Source organism: Saccostrea echinata, unplaced genomic scaffold (genome assembly GCF_033153115.1).
Source record: "Saccostrea echinata isolate AGI-Se365-2 ecotype Australia unplaced genomic scaffold, CSIRO_AGI_Sech_v1 ptg000016l, whole genome shotgun sequence".
In the NCBI taxonomy this organism is placed as follows: Eukaryota; Metazoa; Mollusca; class Bivalvia; order Ostreida; family Ostreidae; genus Saccostrea; species Saccostrea echinata.
The window spans coordinates 21099471-21126282 of NW_026889765.1; the positions used below are offsets into that span (position 1 = coordinate 21099471).

At 31.8% G+C, this 26812-nt stretch overlaps 1 protein-coding gene across 1 annotated transcript in view; it reads right to left on the bottom strand.

Moving 5' to 3' along the window:
* Positions 1-1842: 1842 nt before the first annotated feature.
* The window catches only part of LOC133189001 (uncharacterized), a 30731-nt gene continuing 5761 nt past the window's right edge, over positions 1843-26812 (bottom strand). The window contains exons 2-5 of the mRNA XM_061324452.1: positions 19085-19185; positions 13705-13797; positions 3727-3901; positions 1843-2091 (exon numbers count right to left, since the gene is read on the bottom strand). Of these exons, the coding sequence (XP_061180436.1) occupies positions 2087-2091; positions 3727-3901; positions 13705-13797; positions 19085-19183 (372 nt within the window). The 5' untranslated portion in view covers positions 19184-19185 and the 3' untranslated portion in view covers positions 1843-2086. The remainder of the gene's footprint in view (positions 2092-3726; positions 3902-13704; positions 13798-19084; positions 19186-26812) is intronic.

Sequence of the window (26812 nt, forward strand, 5' to 3'; positions counted from 1 at the left end):
ATATTTTAAACGTTATATGAGACGAAATTACTCGAAGTTCCCAGGAATTCACAAAGAAGTCCACTCTCCTTATCATCCGATTCCCACGCTCTGATATAACATGTCAGGTAAGTTTTTTGCATCTTTTGGGACTTTCAAGAAAATACTTAAGAAACTTCAAGCACTGAATATCCATTAAGCTGAAAACAAATCTTGATTGAACTCTACAGGGCCATATTAACCTTTAAGATAATGTGGTCTTTGTATGTGAAAAGCGACAAATCATTAATTCAAACTTCAAATAGTTTATTAGATAATCAATGAGTATTGAATTATATAGAAAATCAATAACTTGTTTTTTTTCTGGACCAGATTACCATTTTAGATAGCATGTTTTTGTGCAGGAAAGATGACGTGAATATAAACATAAATTCAAACTCCATGCATGTAGTTTGATTAAAGGAATCATTTTCAGAGTGTTGTCTTTTTTGCACTACATGAATATCTTTTCATTTTTTAAAAAAAAGAAGGTACGGCTTTAGATTTATTGTGCCCTAAAAAATTAATGTTTCAAAAGTTTTGAAACTGGCTTAAATATTAGTTGAGTATATGTCTGAAATAAAGCAGGAAAGAATATGGCATGAAGGAGTACCATTCTGGAAATATGAAGTTATTAATGTGATGCATTTCTCTATTATAAACAGTAAAACCCTTAAAATGACCCATTTCAAGGGTTATTTTCCTTAAGAAAATAATGTCCACAGCCGTCGCTCACCTTAATTTTCGGATATGTTTTGTAAAATTACAAAATTGTCTGAAAGAAAATTCCATTGAAAGTTGGTGTTTTCTGCAACTTTTTAAGAAAATATGAGAAAATGCACAAGTTTCTGACGTCACAATTAGCTTTTAGAAGGTCATGTGAGTAAAATGATTTGCACGATCTTTCCGCATGGAATTTCAATGATTCAGAAAGCAGGAGTTTTAATTTTTTACATCACTTTCACAGGACAAGATTTGTATTGAAACCGTGCCTTGTTCTTTCCCAGTTCATTGAAGATCATAACGAAAATTATATACACTGTATATATATATATATATATATATATATATATATATATATATATATATATATATATATATATATATATATATATATATATATATATATATATATATATTGGGATCATCTGTTCATGTCTTTTCTTCATGGTGTTCTTTCAAAAGTATCAACTAATCCACATAATGTGTACTTTTCAAATAAAAGCAAAAACAAATTTAAATAGATGGATTTAATGAATTAATAATTCTACAAAACATACGTTTGTTGATATTGTCTACTTATGTATAATCATGTATGATACAAAAATTAAGTGTAAATATGAATAAATAATTAGTAGATTAAATTTACATTTGAGGCTTAATTGTTTGGTTAATTAATTGATGCTAAAATCATATTTAATTAAATGGGAATATCAAGGACAAATCCAGCACCTTCTTTTCATTTTTTCCAGGATTGGAGTAAGAAGGGTGGGGAAGCTGAAATTAAATGTGACCTTCTCACAAACATTTAATTACCTCAAATTTAATAAAATTTATTTAGCCATAAGGAGTTTATCAGATATCTCGCTGGAGCAGCCCCTGGTTTATAATAAGAAAAGCAACTTTAACTATCAAAGCATTGGTCTTAAACACAAAGTATCTACAAAGCGTTAAATATTTCAATTGCGGCATATTCATCAGTAATTTCCATCTGTAATGTAAGAAACTCAATCAACACTGACTTAGTCTGTCGCTGTTAATCAAACAAGTGTTTTCAGTTATGTACAAAATCTGATGACAATAAAGAAACATGATTTCAGTAAACAGAGAATTAACATAGTTATATTTTGACATAAATAAAACATCTATCAAGAATTAATACAACAAATACTAAGTATATAAAGACATATCTCTCTCTGATTAAAAAAGAATACACGTGTTAGCACTATGTCTAGGTCTTATATTGGATAAGTAAGCACATATCCATTAAAGAAAGAAACGTACGGTTCAAGTTCTTTCTGGCCACTTGAGATGTGATATGTTCTGATTTGTGGGATTATTTTTCTGCTTAACCTGAAAAGCAAGAATAATTTCATTAAAAGAGACTTTCCATAGACATTATTATACTAGTATTGCACCTAACCCCCCCCCCCCCCAGTGTTTGTCACACAGCTTTGACAGAAATACATGCATTGAAATGAATTGGAAAGAAACAACGCAAAACGAAAAGCTGACATAATTATGTGATTTAATATTTGATTTTATTCAAAACTTTAATGAAACATATTTGCACAGCTACTTGTAGGACCCTCTCTGATTCCTTATTTCGAGGTACAGTCTCTCTAATGACTGAAACATTTTATAGGATTTGTGGCATACATAGTGTCAGAATTTCTCGAAACTCTTATGATGTTAGTAGTTGATACCGTTAACTAAAATCAGGTAAAATCATTGGTTGCGATGTGTCATAGTATCCATGGCAACATGCCCTTAAGTTTGAAAAAATGGCTTTTTTCAACTTGTTCAGAGTTCTAAAATCAAATCCCTACCAAACTTTTTTTCAAACCACAAAAATTTGATCCATTGAAAAGTAATTTTACATTATTTTCACGGTTTCTGAAAAAGTCTGTTTGTAGCAAGTGGGCTTAATCAGATATTAACAAATAGACAAAATAAAATTTCTTTTTCGTAAACTAATCGTGGCGATGTTTAATTCAGCATAATAAAAAAAATTACTACACTTGTTAATTCTGAACTGCTTATCTCCGAATAGTACCCTTATTTTTTCCTTGTTATAATACATGAGGAGAAGTTCTAAAATGCATGCAATTTTTACCACGGATGTTATAGAAATGGTTCGCCTTTCTTTGTTTAGTTATTTTTTAACAGTCATATTGCACCAAATCTACGCAAGTCGTAGAAAACAGTTTTTAATTTTATATACATGCACTTTCAAATTCTCTTTGCTTCCATGCAAATATCGATCAGCTGTCTTTTCTACAAGATTATTTGAAGATTCTTTTAGAATTTCTTTTGATGAATTTACCCTTGGCCACACTTTTCTAGACAAGCAAATGCAGCGGAAATGGGAAAACAGTAAAAATATACGCTCAGTGTGACGAATCAGAATGCTTTGAAAATCAATGTAAGGTATAATAGACGAAGCAGGACAAGCACAGCAAAGCTAATCCCGGATCTTTGAAATTCCCGGAGAAGATCAATGATTTTCTGCGTTTGTAAATTGAATCAAACTGAATTTTCTGTTTTTAACAGACAAAAACCCTGGATGATCAGGGACGTCAAGCGTTCAAGTATGATATTGAAATTGATTTCGGGGAATTGCATCACAGAATGCCTTTGCTTCTTTAGAGGATTCAAATTAAAGATTGTGTTGATCAAAGACGTAGGTATACTGCGTAAAAGTTTCTATGTTTGGTGATATTTTCTATTTTATATATCAAATCTTTACTATTAAATATTCTGACGCAGACTTGCAAGGCGTTATTTTTACATGTGAGTTGCAGTTATCAATAATAATTTTTTTTTGTAGAAAACATGCACATGTAGTATATTGTGATAACATTTTAAACAAAATATGGTGCTTAGGTGATAGATGGGGAATTTTATTGAAAATATATATCTGGCCTGGACCATGCGAAGACACATTTGTGTGATTGTTAAAACTTATTATCTATTTAAAAAAATCACCTCTGAAACAAGGATAGGGGAAGAATCGAGATCCTGAACGGCGCACACAAATCCGGAGATGGCCACGCTTCTCGGAAGAGATTTTACTTTTACTTTCGTCCTCGCCCTGGTTGTCAAAGTAATTCTCACTAGATGTTGCTATCATGTCTGGGTTCAATTTTCCTTCCTCCACCAACTGTAAAAATACGAATAAGTTTTTACAAAGTTCTATCAACGAAAAAAATCTGTTAAATTTTCCCACTTTTTTTCTCAATAGTTCGTATTAAGAAGGCTTTAAAAAAATTTATTAAAGAATTGCAAAACCTCTGTCTTATATGGTTATGATCTGATTTGTCTACTTTTTTAAATCTGAATTGAGTCTATAAATAAAACAGAATTACGAGGTGTTATCAAAAAATTCGTGGACTAGAGCCATGAAATCAAAACTGCTTTGGTACATCAATGAATTTTAAAACATTTAGTTAGCGTCAATTTTTCTATCTGTAGAATAAACCATAAATCATAAGTTTTATTCTTTAATAAACTGTCAATGTTTTTGTAAGCAATGGTATGACCAGGCAGCGCAACCTCAAAAATGACGTTTTTTCTATCTGAGTGTAACTGTGAAGAACTCTTATGATATGAGCATTTGTCATCAAAATCCCGTTATTTCAGGCATTTGGTACGACACAATTGTTCTGTAAACTTAGCAATTTTTACCCCTTTCTGTAAGTTCTATGAAATTTTATCTTAAATTTTATATGGAGTGTTCAAAAAATTAAGGGCTTTAAAATGACGTCAAAAAGGGGGAAGGGTTTCTTTTTACAGTATTCTAAAAAGTGGAAACACTGGTTTGAAAAACTGTTATTTACGTAGAGATCGGAATGTTTAAACGGGCTTCAGATAAATAAAATCATTCCAGAGTACTTGATTTTTAAATGCCAAAAAGATTCAGAGAGATGAAAGATGCACAGTTAATGTCGATTTGTAGTCAGGGTGTCAAACGTCAGCTACGCCGAAAAGTGACGTTGATCATGTGTGGTAGAAATTGAACGCCAACAAGCTAAGTTTTCTGGCATAACCAAGTGAGGATCTTTCCCTATATATAGATTCATGTACAATATTATATGCATTGAAAGCAGCTCTTCGTGACATTGAAAAGTGTGATAAACAAGGCGTGCTTAAGTCCTTACTTAACTCCAGGTAATGTCATCAAGATAAGTGTATGAGGTAGAGAGAGCAGGTATTGAGAAACAATGACGTTGTCGGACGTCATGAAACTAAGCAGCGACAGCGTCGGGTGATCATATATAATGTCTTTTTATTTTAGAATAATTTGGCAAATTATTAACGTATCAAGCTAAAATTTTGAACATTTCTTAAACTTTTGTTGTTTTATGTTCCTTATAAATTTTGTAACACAGACTACATTGTAATAATTTTATCGCATCAGTCCACAAACTTTTTTGTTAAGCCCTCGTAAATATTAATAAGTATAACTTGTCACTTCAAAGTGTAGAATGTTTCTCCGTGTTCTTAATTCTAATGTTTTTCATTTTGTTCTACTTTCTAGTTGTGTCAATAACAAAATCCCCAGGGAGACAGACTCTGAATCGTGCAGAATTCCATGGAATTCATTTAGTTAATTAAATTCCTCATGCCATTAATCAGAGCAAAGAGCTATTTCTGGTTTTGCACGTTTCGATCTGTATTGCATACCTACTTACGAAGAAAGTTAATTCAGATTCCTAGGCGAGAAATAAGGTATATCAAAATTGATTATGCATTTAATTTTTTTCTTGAGAAAATCGTCTCTGACAATCGTCTGCTGCCAAAATATGTAAATTTTTGCACAGTTACAAATTACTGGATGGAATAAAACAACCCCTTCACTTAAAGAATGATTATGTTATATGTACATGTGTCTTCACAAAATCCTAAAAAAAAAAAATTTATTTCATCATTAAAATGAGTGAAATACTGTAATTTATTTATTTGATAAAAGTGATATGTTGCCACAATGTGAAAGAATATCAGAGTTTTCATTCCCTTCACAAAGCGTGTTGAAAAAATACTCTCTCTGGCATGTTAGAAGACAGAGAAGTTAAGAAACCATTCTTACAGAGACCACAACTGCCAAATTTTCTCCAAATATGTGTTGTTGAAATAAGTGTTTACAATATTTTCCATTTCACAATCGCTTAGCTATGACTTCTTAACTGCTCATCTATGACGTCACGGCCTACTTTATCATGAAAAGACAAACTGAGGCAAAGGGAAAATCAAAGAAAATTTTATATACAGGAATTGAGTATGGAATTTATATCAATCTTGAGGCAGGATTTATAATATATATATATATATATATATATATATATATATATATATATATATATATATATATATATATATATATATATATATATATATATATATATTCACTCTTGTTATGAATTCGTGAAAATATAAATAAAAGGTCCTGTCCCGCTCATGAAAAAAAATTCATATCAAACTACAAAATATTTAAAATTCTCTATTTATTAAATCTTAAATAAAGAGTATACTAATTAGTTTCGTTCAATGAAACATGCAATGACGTACATACCAATAAAATGATACTTAACGTATATTTGAAATTACTTTATTTGATTAAATATAAACAAAGTGTCTTTCTTTGTTTATTAGTACATGTATGGAAATTTTCATTGCAGTTGTTTCAGAAAAAAAAAAAAACTAGTCTAGATATCCGCTAACACAGTTATGTATTTTTTTCTGCAACCTTAAGTTTCATACTAACAATGAAAAAAAAAGCATGTTATTCTTTAAGTTAGTTCATATATAGTTGTTTTGGATATAAATGCATACGTGAATGATTGTAGTTATCGTTATGACTACATATCTCATCAGAGTATGAAGTGCTTTTAAGTTAAAGCACGTAGGTTACCTTTTTTGTAACTTATTTGTGATATTCAGCAAATATTTTAATTGTTCTTTATCGTTCAAAGATACCGCATGGATTTTCTCCACATTCCTTTCAAACCTATGATTACAAAACAATTTTCGTCCTGAAATACTTAAGTCCAACACTTTAGATTGTGCTTTTTTATTTATTTTCTTAAGAGCATAATCACCGAATCACCTTTGCTCATATTTTAAATCAATGCTATACTTCACAAATTTTAGGCACTAGAGCGTTAGCTATGCAAACTTCAATTTTTCGTTCATTAAACAATGCTAACATTAATAATTGATATTAAAGAAAAGAACCTTTTAACTCAAAATATATTTCATATACAGTAAAAAAAAAAATCATTGAACGTATATGACTTTCACTCATCGTATAATAGCACTCGATAAACCCTTTATCAAACGGTTTAATCACAGTCCCCATATCAGATAATGGAAGAGACGTCCACTTAACTGTTATTTACCCCAGACTTGTCAATTTCTAAGTGGTCAGGTACAGCAGAGACCGTTTAATTGCTTTTCACCTGATGTCAATGAAGAATCAGTTCGTTTTTATTGTGGTGATTCTCTCAATGGCTAGATGTAATGATGCTAAAAATTCCCACTTGGAATTCTAGACATGTCTTTCCTGTTGAAACAGGACATTTACATTGTACTTAATAATATAAACTGGATAAAATGGTTCACTGCCCTATTCTGATGTGGTGATTATCAAAAATGCACTGAGAGGAAAATTAATTAAACCGGGCCAGATTATTAATATTTAAGGTAGACGACTAATTAGGTTTGAATAGTGAATATCTTCTAAGAAATAAACATTTGATTTTTTCCCCCAAATATGCACTTAAATCCCTTTAATTTGATCAAATTTTAAAATCTCTTTATTATAGAACCTTTTGCAACTTTTTTTTAGTTGCTAAACAATTTTGATACCATTCCTGGTTTCACCCTGGTTACACTGAATAAATAAGTTCGTGCGCAGAGCCATACACAAGCCTAGTATCTAGGTAAGGATAAATAGCATGGATATTTGATGTTTGGTACCAACAAAGATATACAAGTAATATCATATAATACCCTTATAAACTAGAAATCTGGTGTTGCTTTCTTCTTTTAAGAGAATTAACTGTTTATTTAAACGAGCATTTTTGACTGACTTTACCTGATCTTTTTCCAAAAAATTTAGAATGTTTACCGAGGTATATGCAGACAAAGTCAGACATGTTCCTCGGTGGAAGGTACGTTCTCAAACACCCCAAGGCTAGCTTAGCTGCTGCTAGTATCTTAAACACAGCCCTAGTTGCAAAAATATACCAGAGAAGTAGGCAACAATTATTCAGTACATGTACGCTTCAAAGGATTTGCAAAGAAGAATAGGGATTAAGCAATCCCATTTCCTTCATAAACAAGATGTTGATGTTAAATTTCCATCGTTTTCATTTCTAAACACTATTTCTAAGTGACAACACAGTTTTGTGAAGATGAAACTATGAACAACACACAAAGTAAATGGAACCAGAAGAATAAGATAATGATATAGATTTTATAGATGTTATTGATACAAGTGAAGAATGAAAACAAATCCTTAATTCTGACGCCCTTCTAGGGTTAACTTTTATGAATTCAAAAGAATGTTATATTGATGTTTCCTCATGTTTTTATATGTATATACAATATACAAGAATTAATATCGTTGATTTCACAAAATTCTGAAACATTATTACTTTTCATTGCAAAACCCTATATTTTAATAAATTTGATCATCGCCTTCATAAAAAAAACAACATGAAAATAATGCGATTTCTGTCAAGGTAAAACATACCAAATTATTTTGACTGTTGTTTTTGTGTTAAATCGAATCCACCAGGAAATAGACATCCAGTCATGATATTATTCCATCATTTGTATTAAACTCTTGTATTACACGATACTAACGAGAGGAAAAAAAATTGATTAAGCTGTTTGATATTATATTTTTGTTCATTGATTGCGGTATAAGTCGCCAGAGTAAGCCTAAATAACAATTGAAAAAAGATAACGTTTTATTGAAATACGAGCAAAGGGATGTTATTATAGAACAGCAGGGGGATGCTCTATATTTTGTTGATAATTGTTCTGTGTAACATAAAACAATACAAATATAGGAATGCAATACTTTACGATCCTTTGCTATCAAGCAAATGAATAATCTGACAGTTTGATCTTATTTGTGTTTTACATGAGGTTCGTTTTTTCGAAGTCAAATATGTCACATCCAAATACGTTTCTAGTCTTACAGAAACTTTCCTTCTATCGCCATACAGAGGATAAACCGGACAAATAGAGAATTTGGTTGTTTACTTAAAATATTCAATTACTTCTCAGGGTTCAGATACAGTTGTTGAATACGGGAAAATTTGAAGGAATTGTGCAATGTTGGTTAATTCTTCTTCACTTACATGTACCCCTTTACCCACTCTTATAAATATATAGGTACAGTGTATATATTTGTTCAAATATATAAATACTTCTTATAGAAATGCTTATCAAATAGTTAAGCTTTGCATGAACATTTTCATTACAGCGGAGACAAATTATCTTCTTCTTTTTTTTGTTAGGATTCAAAATCTTTTTAACGAAAGACCTTGAAATCCAAGAAATTTGAACACAACAAAACGGTTTTTATCAACTTTTATCAAGCTTTACCAAAAATGAGTCCTTTCGCTGTAATGATAATATTTTTGCAAGCATGACAGTTTTATAAGCATCTCAATGAGAATATCAAACAATCACCATTATTTTCTATCTCACCTCTGATGTTTTTTAGAGGTTAGTGTTTGCTCTGCTCCCGATTTGTATTGGTTCAATGGACTTTTGAGCTTGATTACTGTTCACTATCTCCATATTTCATTGGTCGAATAGCATACCGGTATCACTTAGCTGGGTAGGATGATAAGCAAGATTACAAGAACCACTGTCATACAAATACATGTAATTACAAATCAGGATAAATTCCATTGTAATTTGCTGGGGACCAGGGATTTTGAGGGGTATTTGTAAGGATATATGGTCTTGGGTAACAAGTTTACAATGAACAAATATGACATCTAGGAAGCAGGCTCATACATCCATATTGAAATATTAATGTAGCTTTTCAAAACTTTGTTTTCCATTTCTTTTCAAATAAAATACTCTCTTTATGAACCAATAGTCAATAAAATAATAAAGAAAACAGTCAACGCTGACAATGATTGATTGATAATTTTCTGATGTATTTCCGTGTTCAAATATTTCTATAGCTAATTCGTGAAAATAATTTTATAATCCAAATGAGCATCGCTTTATCAATGTATGTCTAAAATGATCTGTTTCCGGATATATGTTACTTCTATTATAGATTCTTTCCCCAATTTTGAGAATAGTGATCATATTTTGGTGAACAGACCTTTATTTGTAAATACATGTAAACATGTTATGCATTACAATTTCTGAAAAATCCCTGAACATTGCCTTAAAATGTCTTAAATATTGTCTAAACATTGCCTCAACATTGTTTAACATTGCCTTAACGCTGCCTTAACATTTGTCTTACTTTACATAACGCGAGGTAGGTTAGATTCCAGTTAGAAGTATATATCGACTTTAATTATATTCGCTGCTTAGGTATATCACTACTTGTTTTATGTACATAAAAAATAAGAAAACGTGAAATTGCCTTTTAAGAAATACCATGATGAAATGTACTGTTCAAGCTTGTTCACGAAAAACCATTTTATAAAAAAAATATTTTATGTTGATTTTTTTTTAATTTAACACAATCTTGAGAAATACCAGACATGACATTAATGAAAACTAAAGAATAGACACAGATTGGAAATCCAAGGGACCTGTTTTTCTTTGTTGCAAACAAATTTATGCTGTATATGAATTTATGTCCTTGACCTTTGACCGTTTGACCTCAAAATAAATCTGGATCTTCTTTTATACATAGCAAGCTATGAAATAAAATTCATTTTAAAAGTTAGAGAACTTCTAAAAATGTCATACAGAACAATGTATAATTAGATGTTAATGGTGGACACAATTACGGACAGATGGATTGAAGAAATATTTTGTGCGGAAGACAAAAAATATAACCTAAATGAAAATTAGTGTTCATATTTTTTATTAAAATCAAAGAAGTGATTCAATTAAGATTATTTTGAGGATTGTTTCGAAATAGGTCAATGTACTAAGACTGTTAAGGTTGGTCAATATGGGCGATTTTTCGATACCAAGAAGTTAGCTAAGACTCTCGGGATGATACTAATATCAAGAACTTTGCAAAATGTTTTTTGACAAATTATTCAACAAATCGTTGAAATAAAAAAGATAAGAATTCAATTTTTGAAAAATAAAATCAAATAGTTTACAAACAGGCATATTGTAATACAACATTAATATATATATTGTAAAAATGTATATTTAAAAAAATCTTTTGAGAACTAAATAACACAGCAACAGATATTTTTTATTGGAATTGTAACCCAATGAAAAATCATAAATTACTGCAAGATTATTGCATATACGTATTTTCATAATAAGACTCCTTTAAAGTCTCAAATATCTGAAGTACAGGCTTGAGAAGATATAGAATGCCATTTTATATAAAATAAATGACATCGACTTTTTACATCATCAAATAAACTCAAATTCCAAAACTGATTCAGTGTTTAATTATCTAAATCATTTTCTATTAAACATGTTTATTTGTTCTTTTCTTGAATTCTGCAAACAGTTTCAGTATTTTATGAATTAGTCTTTGATTTTGCAGGAAAAAAAACTGCACGAGGATACAAAATATAGCTGAACTTCAGTTTCTCGAACATTGATATCTCGAATACCACTTATATGTTGAAAGGATTTTGAAGTCCCAAGCGCTTATTTTACCCTTGATATCTCGAAGTATTTTTTCGGTCCCATCAAGATTGAGATTAATTAATTATAATTATTCGCGTTTAATTATAATTATTACCATGCATATGTCTAAAAAAAAAAAATGATTTCCATGTAATTAAAATGGTGATACACATTAATTGTTCCTATATGATATGTATGAATTTAATGAGAGAATTTTTTTTATTTACTCCTTTGTTTCAAATGATCCATTTCATGATATTTTTTTTTCAAACTATGATTACTAGATTACGTGTATTGATGTTACTGACTTTATCATTCTATCAATTTTAGTAAACAAATTGCAATTAATCCCACATCTTTATATACTAAGTACTCTCAGCTTTACTGAAATCACTTTTATGCATTCTTACTCAGGACTCGAAAACAAAGAACATATTGTCCCATGATGAAATTCATAAATACATGTATGTTCATATAAAACTCCGTGCTTTTATCAACATTTTTACGATTCTTTTGCCTGTATATCTACATCTTTGTATACTATGAACACTTCAATTGAAAACACGGTTCAAATTCGTTCCTCTTCACTCAGTTTTCTCACGAGAGAACATTCAACATATTCTTTATTAGAAAAAAAATGGTGTATAAATAGATGGTAGATGTTGGAGATAGACATCAGATAACGTCCATTGGACAATATCCAATCTTTCTTATATGTTGTATTTTTTTTACATTACATTTATCGGCAGAGAATAGAACTAAGAAGCAAAAAATATTCGATCAGTCTCTTAGATTAGTATAGGAGATCAGATAATGAATAAATCATGTACATTAATGAAGCTAATTCAACATTCTTTGAACATATTTTTCTTCAAAGACTGCGAATACCATTTTATGCCTATTAGTGATGAGTGTTCTTTTTCGTTTAATTACGTCAATGACAATTACAATATTGCTGAATTCAGATTAAAGACATTTGTATTGCATAAGTAACTCAGTTAACACGGTGTAGGCAAAAACTGGTGTCTTTGATGTTTTCAGAGCCTCGTTTGTTGAAAGCATTGTGTAGCTTTTTATTCTAAAAATGTTTTTTTTTTTTACAAGGAAATATTTTCAGTGAGATCAATTTGTGTATTTCTGTTGCACAGCTGATATACTTTAAATAGTTGAAATAGTACATTTTGTCATGCATACTGTGGAATCATTTTATTCGCGGGCTCAATGTTCGTGGGCAAGCATAGTATACACTTATCCACTGGCTGTGAGTGGGATAGCTCTTTTATCAAACCCGCGACAGAAACTATTCCCCGAGGGCTTGTCCGAGGGGAATAGTTCCTGTCAAGGGTTTGATGATGAGCTATCTCACTTACAACCAGTGGATAAGCGGTTTATTATACTGATGTATATTATAATTTCTAAGGGTTGTAGACAAAACATGAAAACGTCAAAAGAATAATTATAAAACTTTTGAGGAAGTAATTTAAAGTAAGATAACACTGCAAGAATAAGCTGAAATTCCGATGACGTCACAATGCTCCTGAAGTAAAGATGACCTCATCAGTGTATAGAAGTATCGCAGGAAATAAAATTGGCGTCAAAAATTGTATGAAAATTTTCCGAGGGGTGGGTAGCAAAAACTATACCCCGGGGTATAGCTTTGCTTTGCGTGGAAATTTCCAGACTATAAAAGATAGTTATTTTACCTTCTTAACTTTATATAGGAAGCATTTTAACAGAAGTATAATAATCTATTTTACTTGTTCGTGGGGACGTTATTTCGTGGGTACTCGTTTATACGGTAGACTCAATGAATCATATATAAACAAAATAAACGTTCGTGGAAATGTAAATTCTTGGGTAAAGGTAACCCACGAATTCCTCGATAATAGGTCCCCCACGAACATTGATGATTCCACAGTATTGTATTAAAATGTCCTGAAAATCTTGGCTTATAATTTGTAACAAAGGAAAAAATAATTCCTGAAAATGTAATTTATGGACAGGGTATTTAATAGTCATTGCCTGTTGCCCAATTTAGTCAGATTTTTCTGTAGGAATATTGTTTAAAGGTTTCCTGAAAATCTAATATCTAAATTTAAAAACGACTAAAAAGTAGATAAAAGCAAGTCAAAATCCTCTTTCTTTCTTTCTTACCCCTTTTAGCGCCAGGTAAACAAGTTTTTGGAATGTGTCGAGGTCTCTTGTGTCCATATATTTTGGTCGTTTGTCTTCAAGATGTTGGTCACTCTGAAAGTAAATGTAATTAAATACTTATTGAATTAATGTCTCTTGACGACTTGAATCAACAATACATAGTACTGACACTTTCGTACCTTCAAAAATCTGAAATTATTTCAATTTTTAAATCCTCAAAATCTTTGCACCTGGTTAGAATAGATTTTTTTTTCTATAATTTTGAAAAACAAACGAAACCTTAATTTCTTTTGGTCCTGAGATATTAGAGTGTCTGATATAAAATGAATAAAAATCAATTTTACTTTTCCTAAATTATATATCTTTCAAAATGTAAGGCTATTTACTTGTATGTCTTTTTTCCCCATTTTTTTCATTCAAATAAATGATTTTTTTTCCACTTCAAAAATTTTTTGCTACATGACTTGAGTTTTTTTTTTTTTTTATTGGCAGAAAGATGTTTCTTCACATGTTCAATTTTAATATCATGCCTTATAAAATCCAATGCCTTTTCAGGAACACTTAGCACAACCTTTCTTTATATTGATAGTTAAAAAATTCAGTTTTTTGTGTTTTGCTTTGGCAGTCGAAATCCGGCACTACTTTTCGCAAACAATAGAACATATTCTGACGTAATTTAGCATCATAATTCTTCTTAAAATCTTTCATGCTCTAAGTCAGGAGTGCAAAAAAATAATAACCAATGATCAAATATGTATAAATACAAACAAAAATTCATGAGTAGAATGTTTCTGGTTGACCTCAATTGATAACATTGTTTTAAAAGATACCACAGAGTCTGACACATCTGTTTCATATTTGGATAGTTTACTTGAAAAAGACGTTAATGGTAATCTAACAACCAAGCTTTATGATAAACGTGATGACTTTAACTTTTCAATCGTCAACTTCCCTTACTTATGCAGCAATATACCTTCATCACCTGCATACGGGGTATATATTTCTCAGTTGATTCGATACGCAAGAGCATGCTCTACGTATGTACAATTTCTAAAACGAGGTAAATTATTGACAAATAAGTTGATGAAACAAGAATATCAGCTGTCTCGTTTAAAGTCATCATTTCGTAAGTTCTATGGTCGATACAATGACCTTGTCAGCAAATACAATTTATCATTGAGTCAAATGCTGACTGACGTTTTTCATACTAATTGTTAGGCCATTATTTACACACTGAATTGTCGACGGATTTTTCCGTTATTTCCCGATCATGACAAGGAGCACACAGCGGGTGTGACCGGTCGGCAGGGGATGCTCACTCCTCCATGGCACCTGATCCCACCTCTGATGTTTGGAGGTCTGTGTTTGCTCTGCTCCTATTTTGTATTGATTAATGGACTTTTGAGCTTGAATACTGTTCGTTATCTCCATATATTTCATTACCCCCAGAAATAAAAAAATGTCATTTAAAATATACTTTACCTTCTTAATATATTTTAAGCTAGTTAAGTATATGTTAGGGAGTGGTTTGTGATACATGTATAAAACCAGGTTTACACAATTTTATGCTTTTTAACAAAGAAGTATTCCACTATTAATTACGCATAATTTCGTTACAACTTGATGTTTCTAAAACTTTATGAATTTTTGTGTTCTGTGGTTTTAATTTTTAGTCTTACTGCAGTCAGGGGTGATAAAAATGTTTAATATAATTATCTATGGATTTCATCTCACTTTACCACAGAATAAATTACAAATACTATTTGAAGTTAAAATCCTCAACAAATCACAGAATATTTTGTACAATTTAAGTTAATTCATAGAATAGTTTTCATCATAACACATATATTCAAAAACGATATATGATTACAAAAACAAATAAGAATATTTTGAAGTCAAGAAAATACGACAAACTTTCTGTGAATGATAAAAATACATAACTGCTTAACAAAATTTTAAATGCGATATTCTGTGTTGTGTTATGAATCAATATAATAAAAGAAAACGTGTGATATTAAACTTACTGTTTATCTTAAAATTAAACCAACAAAAAAGTATTTTTGGTGAATTTATTGCATCGCATTTCTTTCATATTGAAACTTTTCAAACCAGGATTGAGACAATTAATATTAAATAACAACCAAAGAGCCAATTTGTTTCACATATTTATATCAGATATAAAACGATCAACGCTTAAATCTAATCGTTTATATCCCTGACACAAGTCTGAAAAATGGAAAGTTACAGTTGGCTATGATAATGTATATCACAAAGTCGTTTAAATTGATTGATTGATTGTATGTTGCTTAACGCCCCATTCGTGAATTTTTAACTCATATGGAAATGTCACCGTATGTCGGTGAAGAGCTTCAAATTCAGAGTCATACTCGGCACCCAGGGGCAATTGAGCTGTGGGGGTTCTTTACCGTGCCAACGCCTACCGTGACACGGGACCTCGGTTTTTTAAGGTCTAATCAGAAAAACCGTGACTTTCACTTCTAGTGCCGGGCGCTTGGCGAAGGAACAGTTGTTACAGGTCTTTGGCGTAACGCAGAGTGGCAAACGAGAATCGAACCCGGTCCTTCCGATTACGAAGCGAGTGCCCTGCCACTAGGATACCATGACTGGTTACAAAGTCTTTTAGAATGTAGTAACAGATACTTTTAAATGTAGTTCTACAAATAGGTCACAGATACGATAATTCATTGGCCATATTTAGAAACTATTTTGCACAGTTAAAATATTTGTTTTGCAAATGTAAGCATAAGAATGAAAATTCCTAAGAAGAGGTATTACTAATACATTAAAGTTATTAAGAAAAGTTTTTTTTTTTTTTTTTTTTTTTTTGAATCCTTGTAAAACTATGTTTCCGGGGTCAAACAAAAGAACACATGCTTTCCGTAACCTAACACATAAACCTACTCCACTCTGTTTACACAAATCTTAAAATTAGCTGTCATCACAAAAAAAGCATATCATGCCACAAATGCATAGGCAGCAACATCAATAAAAGGCTTTTCCAGAGAGCATATAAGGTGTAACAGCTAGTGCAATTACACACGGTTCTCCTTTATTAGAAAAATTAGTATAAAACGGAAACTCGGATTGAAGACAATATGCATGCCCACAGACATTCTTTAAAAAAAAGGGGGGGGGGAGAGGGGACTGGGTCAATTCCAAAAAAAAAGTTCGACAATTTAAGCCAAAAATCTCAGTAAACTACCCAAAGTTGAAAATCCTATTTCATGTGGGGAAGGGGGGGGGGTGCTAGGAAGTTGACCTTCCCATTGCTTTCATTGTATTTTTAAATGCTGGAATAAGCCGGTGATCGACTATACAGCATGACAAAGTGGGTGGGGGCAAGCAGCATCCAAATGAAAATTTCAAATCAAAGCTACAGCAAATGACTTTCCTCAGAAAAGTCGGGGGATTTCCCACACACAGCGTAACACGGCTCTTCGATGCACACTATTTAAAAAAAATCGTGTATAATCTTATAAATAGCTACAATTTGTTCTTGAAATGTTAAGAAAATAATGTGATGCCATCGAGAAAGTCGAAATTCAACTACCATATAATATTTAAGGAAACGTTATCTCCCTTGACATAAAATTAAAAACAAATCCTCAACTCAAACATTTTTTTTTTTTTTTTTTTTTTTTTTTTTTGTCAGGGGAATTTGGGGGATGGGAAATGAGAAGGGCTGGTCCTAATCAATGGTCTGCATCTGATATATTTAACTTTTCTGTATTTATGTATAGAATTGTTTACAAGCAATTTCAAGGCTACATTGGAGAACCATGATTTGTCGATATGAGGGATCAAAATGCGTAACAGCTGATTAAGTATTCATTGGATTATCAACTTAGATTTTGACATATGCTTCACTGTCTCTTGGTATTTCAATATCTTAGTAATTCTGATATAAATAATCGATTTTTATCAAAAACTCATTATTAGAGCTTGCTGTTTTAATAACAAACATTCTTCACCTTAAATAATTTCATTAATATTTTAATGGATTCTCTCAAAGTTTGAAATTAACAAAGAAATATTTAAAAAACAAACATTATTCTGAGATCGATTATGTCATAGTTGAAGAGGTTTTTCGCAAAGGATTTGAATTCTTAAAGCTTTAGATTCAAAGAAAAGCGAATCATTGACTAAATTGCAAGAACAAAAACAAATATAGTAGGCAACTACATTGTACGTAATACGGCGGGTGTGACCAATCGGCAGGGGATGCCCACTCCTCCATGGCACCTGATCCCACCTCTGATGTCTTAGAGGTCCGTGTTTGCTCTGCTCCTATTTTTAATGGACTTTTGAGCTCGAATACTGTTCGTTATCTCCACATATTTCATACATGTAGTCAAACCTTTTGAATAGAATAATTAAAGCTGCTGGACATCTAAACTTGTTTAAATTTTATTCATAGCCTAGGTATTTTTGTTAAGGTTTCACGTTCAAAACTTTTGTTGATTCCATATATGGTTGGAAATTTACTTTATTTTCCTTATAGATAATATTCTCATTTTTCCCAATTTTACATAATTTTATATATAACACTTATGTGCCAAATGTTTTTTCTCATTGAAGCTTGCATTAAATGACAAATCATATCAACAACAATGAAACATCTTAAATATTTTTACTTCTTATGGTATTCACCCAGAAAAAAAATTACGACTACAATATAGATCATTAAATACACTTATAGTACATGTACAAGGAACATAAATAAGCATAAGAAAACACAACACTTATCATCATGCATATAACTCGGGATGCATCGACTAGCAGCATACGATAAGCTATGCTAGCATTCAAATCATTATACATTATTTATTACACATTTCGAGTTTGAATAAAGATGTTTTTAAAGATACCAATTATGTCAGCAGGGGACATTTATCGACAAGCTCAAATTTAAATCCATATTGAAACAATTGTAAACACCTATAATTCAAGAATGCTAGAACTACATTGTTCAGTTCAAAATATCTACTTCATTATCGCTACATGCATAAGTACTACTTCCTGTAACATGACCCGATCAAACCAACATAGGCTCAATTTACGTAGCAAATAGATAATTCCAAAAGTCCAAAAAAACAGAAAAGTCCCTTGTACTTTATTGCTAATTCTCTGCTTCAAGTACAGCACAGTGAAAGTACAGTAAAACCTTACTAATTAGGGTACTCTGTATTCCGAAATCATGCCTACTACGATGGAAGCTTTCACTTCCTTGCAATAAATTTAATTATTGAAATCTTCTTGAACCCGGAATGTTGTCTTTTCCGGCCTTTTTTTGTTGAATCAGTGGTGCCCCCGGATCAGAGATGTTTTACTGTACATTTATCAAGCTAATTAAATTTACCTCTGTTTCCCGGGCAACATCTATGGGGACACTGAATGCAGACGATATCAGGGCCAGAACGAGACCAGAGTACAACATTGCTGACATACTGATCTCCATGTCTGTAAAAAATAATAATAAGTAAGAAACAGTGCAAAAATGGTAGAATTCCTTCTCTATGAAACAAACATAATTGGTGACGAATATTCAGTGCTGAACAATCAAAGTTTATTGAAAAAAAATGAATCTTACTGTTTCATTTAATAGGTATTAAACGGCTGTTAAGCTAGGCTAGGAAACTTTGAAATGTAGGTAAAATTTAATGTCATTTGGATTCATAATTGTGTGGGTTTTTTTATTTTTATTTTTATTTTTTTCCCTTAGACATGTACACTGTTCCATGATGATATAGTCATTACTTACACGTATGTTTTGCAGCTACTTTACAAATAAGTCAAAAAATCCTAGAAAAATTAAAGTAGATTCTTAAAACCACTCCTATAAACTGTTTAATGCTAGGAAATAATAAAAGTTCTCTTCAATAATATATCAACGTTTAAAAACACAAAAAATCCCATAATTATCTACATATCATTTGCTTAGTTTCAAGTTAGAGGCAAAAGATTGTTTAACTGAATAAAATATGGACACAGTTTCGAAGACATCTTCTTCACAAATTTCCTGGAACCTTAAATCAATATTAAGCTTTGTAACATTTGATACATACTAAATTTTTCTCTTACACGAGGTAAAACGATCAATCTATTCACTCTCTCCTCATTAACAAAGAGCCACAATATATGAATTTGAAAGAAGAATTTGAAAACTACATTGTAATTGTATATTTCTACATTTAAAACTACCCGCAGGTATGGGAAGAATTTTTCATACATACCATTTAATGTATATTTTTGCATGGTTCATTTTTACGGAATTTTACGCTTGGAACAGATCCGCAAAAATTACAATCGAAAAATATGATAACACTATTCAGTTTTTCATCTTCGATAGCAAACATTAAAGTGTATCGCACTCCGAGGTACTTTTTCGCCTGATTCTACGCGAATTATAGACAGTTCATCTTTTGAAATATGATGAGTGGTGCTTTGAACTTGTGCAAAAAGATTTTGGGAGGGACCAAAACGGGGTCAAAAAAAATTTCTACAAAAACCTAGTCTCTTGAATTCCTCGTTCATTTTTCACAGTAGTCCATTTATATTTTAGAATATGAATGGTAGTGTCATTTAGATGTGCAATAAGGTTTTGGAATTTGATTTTAACCACAGGGGCCGACTGGGGGCCAGAAATCAACATTTTCTACAAAACTCTAGGTTCCCTGATTCATGTAATATGTTTGCAGTAAATAGAACCTTTCAGGGATCAGATAGCAAAATATTTTTAACACCCTTTATACAGTATTTCAAACATTATCGATTCTGTACATGTAAAGATATCCCAGGGGTCATCATTTAAACAAACTTGAATCTACACTACTTGGGGGTGCTTTCATATCAATATGACTAAACATAGCTTTTCTGTTCTTGAGAAGAAATATTTTTTCTATATGTTCTTATGTAAAATTTTTGATCCCGCATTGTGGCCCGACCCTATCCACGGGGGTCATCATTTGAACAAACTTGAATCTACACTACCTGAGGATGCTTCCATATCAAAATGACTAAATGACTCATGGCTTTGCAGTTCTTCAGAAGAAGATATTTTCCTATATATTTCTATCTAAGACTTTGATCTTCCATTGTGGCCCCACCCTACCCCCAGGGGTCATGATTTGAACAAAATAGAATCTATCCAACATGCGGATGCTTCCATATAAATGACTCATCATGGCTTTTCTGTTCCTGAGAAGAAGATTTTTAAAGGTTTTTCCTATATATTTCTATGTAAAACTCTGATCCTCCATTGTGGCCCCGCCCTACCCACGGGGGTCATGATTTGAACAAACTTGAAAATACACTACCTGAGGATGCTTCCATATTAATATAACCAATCAGGGCTTTGCTGCTTCTGAGAAGAAGATTTTTAAAGGTTTTTCCAATATATTTCTATGTAAAACTTTGATCCTCCATTGTGGCCCCGCCCTACCCCGGGGTCATGATTTGAACAAACTTGAATCTACACTACCTGAGGATGCTTCCGCATGAGTTTCATCTTTCCTGGCCCTGTGGTTCTTGAGAAGAAGATGTTTAAACGGTGCTATTAATTTTTCACTAATTCTTTATTATCTCCCCTTGAAAGAGGGCGTAGCCCTTCATTTGAACAAATTTGAATCCCCTTTACCAACGGATACTCTGTGCCAAGTTTGGTTGAAATTGGCCTAGTAGTTTTGGAGAAGAAGATGAAATTGTGAAAAGTTTACAACGACAACAACAACGCCGACGACGACGACAACTACGACAGACAACGGACAAATTTTGATCAGAAAAGCTCACTTGAGCCTTCGGCACAGGTGAGCTAAAAAAATCTTTTAAGATTTTTGCTATATCTAGCTAGTATGTTTGTTTGTTTATTGTTTAAACGTTCCTCTCGATAATTGTTTATTCATATGGAGACGCCACCACTTGCCGGTGGAGAGCCGAAAATTTTGACCTAAACTCGGCACTCAGGGCCGTTGAGCAGTGAGGGATCTTTTTAGTGCCAGCACTTACTGCGACACGGGACCTCGGTTTATACGGTCTCATCCGAAAGACCGGTCTCCACGTCCCACAGTGGGGTTGGAACCCGCGACGTAAGGATCAACTCCTTGCTTTACGACTCTAGAGCGAACGCTCTAACGACTGCACCTCGCGGGCGACTCTTACTAGTATGAGTTTTATTGATATGCATCATGAACTCAAATGAAACGTAGTTCTCTTTATTCTTTATCATAGATCAGAATGATGTTCGCAATAAAATCAATTACAGAAAAGAATAATGCTTCTGAAACACAGTTTTATTTAATATGTCTCTGTAATTCTGATTGTGTACACGTTTTTCTCTTCTTCTTTTTTAACTAAGATAAAATAACTCTTTACAAACACTCCTTGAAATATTTTAAATTTTAGACGGATTAGAGGCTAAAACCAGAAGAATAAAGCTTACATCTTTGGAAAAAAAAAACAGCTTTTGGCATGTAAAGAAAAAAGTCTTGAGAGAATGCTTAGCTAATTACTTTTTTCTGGATACAGTTATTTTCACGCTTTGAAAATTGCTTTGTAATCAACAAGTAGATAAGTGCCACACAGACTTCTATTGAGGAGCGCCGTATGTAATTAGATTTCGAGGCACATAAAGATATATACTCCAACAGATACGATATCTAATCATCCAAATGTAGCACTTCCAACCGTGGTCAATTCTGTATCCTTGCATATATTTATTATGTAGAAAATCAGTTATTGATTATAGTGATGAATGTAATTTACTTCATCATATGATAATTGTATTTGTGCATCTAAATCATTCATAATACGTGTCTACAAGACCCATTAGTTCACAGTAAAGAATTGGGTTGTATCGAGAAGGACTAAACAAGAGACCTCTTTACAATGAATGAAATGTGAAGCTAACAAACGGTAATCATTCCAAAAAGTCCAATTAAAGAATTCAAATTAGAAGCAGAACAAACACGGACCTATGAAAACATCAAAGGTGGGATAAGGTACAATGGAAGAGTAAGCAACTCCTGTCGCCCGATCACATCCGTCTTGAGCCCTTTGTTTTGATCGGATAAACAGGGTAATTCCTAGAGAATTCAATGTGTTTTGTTTGTTGTTTAACATCCCTCTTGAGAATTTTTTACTCAGATTGAAAAGCTACACCACTCGCCGGTGGAGAGCTACAAATTTAGTCTAATACTCGGCACTCAGAGTCATTGAGCAGTGAGGGAACTTTCTCATGCCAGCATCTACTGCGTCACGGGACCTCGGTTTATACGATCTCATCCGAAGGACCAGTCTCTACGTCCCGCAGTGGGATTCGACGTAAGAATCTAGTCCTTACTCCGCGATTCTAAAACAGAAATTCTAACGACTGCGCCACGCGAGCAACGAAAACAATAGTCTATTATTTTGTATTGAATATGTCTGTCAACATCCGACGTAATGACAAGGTTGAGATTGCAAATTACATGTAGGTTATTGTATCCACCACGGAACTTGCAAAATTATGACTCTAATCGAGGTTGTTGATGTCCTTATAACAGAAATTTATTTATCAGTAGCCTGCTTCAGCGCCAGCAAAACAGTCTCTTGCATATCGAATCAGCTGGGAAACATAAATATTATATGCATGTGACAAATGTAAATTGCATAAATACATGTAAAGAAAGTTGAAAAAAAGAAAAGTTGACGTCATCGAGATAGAGTTGTTAGTTTTTCCATCAGTGTCTTTCTGTAGCAAAATCCAAATATGAAACAGATGTGGATGTTTGAGCCTATGTGGTTTCTTCTATTTCGAGTTCAGTGGAATACCTCCATCAATGGATGAATGAAAATGACGAACTTGTAATTGATAAAACGTCTTTAATATATATAAATGGCGAATTGAAGCAAGATACTTCTATTCATGTAGATATTTTGTAACAAATTATACTTCGAAAGTCTGCTATTAAAGGGTCACATCAGTACCCTTAGGGATTTTAACAAATTGTTGGCATACCTGGCCCAAAGACCATAAAATGAGAGAAACCTGAGTCAAAATTTAGATTCTGAATATATTTATTTTTGTTTGACATTTTATTTTTATCGAAAGTTTTAATTTTCATTTCAACAGTATAATATTCAAGTGTTAATAAAAACTGATTTTCTTTCTATTTTCAAAATAAATTCAAAAGTTACGTTTATTTGAAATTAAGACTCGAGTCCCATCTCAGTTTATGGTCTTGGAACCCGGACTCCAAATACTACAATATTGTGTATTGTATAGAGGAACTCAAGTGTCTTTTTAATGTTAAGTTTGCAAAAAAATGCCTTTAGTCTGGAACAACAGCAATTGGTGATAATTTGGTATTGCACATGCTGTGTTTACATGTAATAACCATTTCTTATATAAAAATCAGTACATATTCAATTACTATATTTCGAGTGATCATTAAAACAACCTAGAAGATACATTGTCCTTTTTTAACATCTCTCTCTCTCACTCTCTCTCGATATGTATAATATCTATGTGTTCATTGAATACACACAAGGAAGGACAAAAATATTGTTTCTGTTCGTTGTTTGTATGCTTTTCATTGAATATCACCTAAATGAAAACTCTTACTTCGCTTTTTGCTTTTTTTCTGAAAAGTATAGTAAAAAGATTTTTATTCAAAGATTAAGTATAAAGGATTTGATAATTCCTGTTCTCTCTTTGCTTATTTTTACTCATTTAGGTAAATATTATAATGTTGGATTAGGCACAGTTCACAGATTTCTAACTGTGTTTGAAAACAAAATATCAACACATAATGTTTTTGCAGCAAGAAAAAAAAGACACGAAACCATTATCCACAGTGAAGATACATGTATGGAAAAAAAAAATGATGCAAATACTTTGAACACTTTAAATTTTTTTTTTTAAAGTTCTAAGTAAAAAATGTCTGTATTTGGTAAAAATTTATGGAACACAGCTATTTTTTTTTTAACATATCCTGATCTATCACCTTTATATAAAAATAAACATACTTCGTTTGATAAATCAACTGGTATAACAGAATCATATTGATTGTTGTATTGGATACAATAGATAAAATCGAAGACTTTGACTTTCTAGCTATTGCACGCGTATTGTTAACATTGCAATGAACAATAGGCATGATTTTCATGAAATGAAAACCTGAATTAAGAAACATTTTCTTTAATTCTTAGTCGTGAAGTAAAACTTTTCTATGTAATTATGTTATGATTACAAATTCCTAATTTATGTTAACTGTCCCTCTTATGTATAGATATTTTGCATCAAAATATTTTTCCGAAAATCCACGGATTGTGTAATAATAATAATAATAATAATACTTCATTTAGAGAAAATTAGCCTGATTAGTGTGACACACTATTCTTCTCCAGGGCCTTCTAATTACAACAATATTACATCAAAGTAGCAAAGATTAACAACTAGCAATTGAAATATAATACACAAACGATGTCACATGATAATAATGACAATCATAATAATAATAATAATAAACAAATATATTATGATGACAAATAAATTAATTTACATTTGTAAGATTTGACACAATATACATGTACAAAAGATATAAATCAGAGTAATGAAATTCTATTGTTGAAGATATATTTTTCTACATTTCGTTTAAAGACTGACAGAGTTGGTGCACATCTTAAATCTAAAGGCAAACTGTTCCAAATATGTACACCAGAATACTGGAGGGAATTTTTAAACAAATTAGTGCAGTGTTTTGGAAGGCGAAGGTCAAAATTAGATTCTGAACGGAATGTGTAAGCATTAGAAGTTTGAAAAATATATAAATCTTGCAGGTAAGCAGGGCTCTGATTGTTAAATATTTTGTACAACAAGATACCTTTGTGTAAAATTACTAAATCAAAAACAGATAACCAGCCCAGTTTTTCAAATAATGCCTTAGATGGAGCATCAGGGGCAGCATCAAGAATAATTCTAGCGGCCCGTTTTTGGAGCTTATGAATTCTCTCCAAGTAACTAGCTGGTGCATTACCCCAGATTGTCAGACAATAATTAATAGAAGGCAGGATAAATGGCATTGTAAAACAGTTTTCTAGTTTTCAGAGGAAGAAATTTCTTGATTTTTCGCAAGGTATATAATTATGTGTTAAAGATTTGCAGACTGAGTCTACATGGTTATGAAAATTTAGCGTTTGATCTATGTGTACCCCAAGTAGTTTTTCTGTTTCAACATTGTCAAGGTGTTTGTCAGAGATATGTAAACTGAGATTTGGATTATTTAATTTCGATTTTCTTTGTTGAGTTCCCATCAGCATACATTTTGTTTTATCAACATTTAAAACCATTTGATTTTCTAAACACCAATTTTCAATATTTACTAAATCAGAATTTAGAGCTGTTTCTTGTATGACATACATGTAAGGGAAGGTCATTAATATACAACAAAAACAATAAGGGGCCTAATATTGATCCCTGTGGCACTCCTGCTGTGACAAGTAAAACATCAGAAGATAATGTGCCAATTGTCCTGTTATTCAGATACGAGTGAAACCACTTAATTGACAATTCATCAAAGTTCTAATTCTTTACTTTATCTATAAGAATGTCATGACTCACTAAATCAAAAGCTTTGCTGAAATCCAAAAATGTTATGCCTATGAGATTACCTTGATCCATAGCATGCAACCAAGCATCAGTTAATTTAGTAAGTGCTGTTTGACAAGAGTGAAATTCTCTGAATCCAGATTGAGATTTTGTTATAAGATCAAAAGTTGAGGTGAAATTTCGCATTTGGTTTGCTATGTGCTTTTCAATTGGTTTAGATAATGTTGGTAGTATAGAAATGGGACGGTAGTTACCGGGGTCTGCTTTGTTGCCCTTTTTGTATACAGGGGTGACTTTTGCTTGTTTCAACTTCGGTGAAAAAATACCATTACTGATACTAGCATTAATTAAATGAGTTACTGATTTACCAATGATACTAGCTGATAGTTTTAGGAGACGAGGTTCTGCGAAGTCGATGCCTGCCGATTTATTGATATCAAGCCCGTTCAACAAATTAACTACTTCATATTCACTAACTGGTGTAAGGCTAAAAAAAGTTTT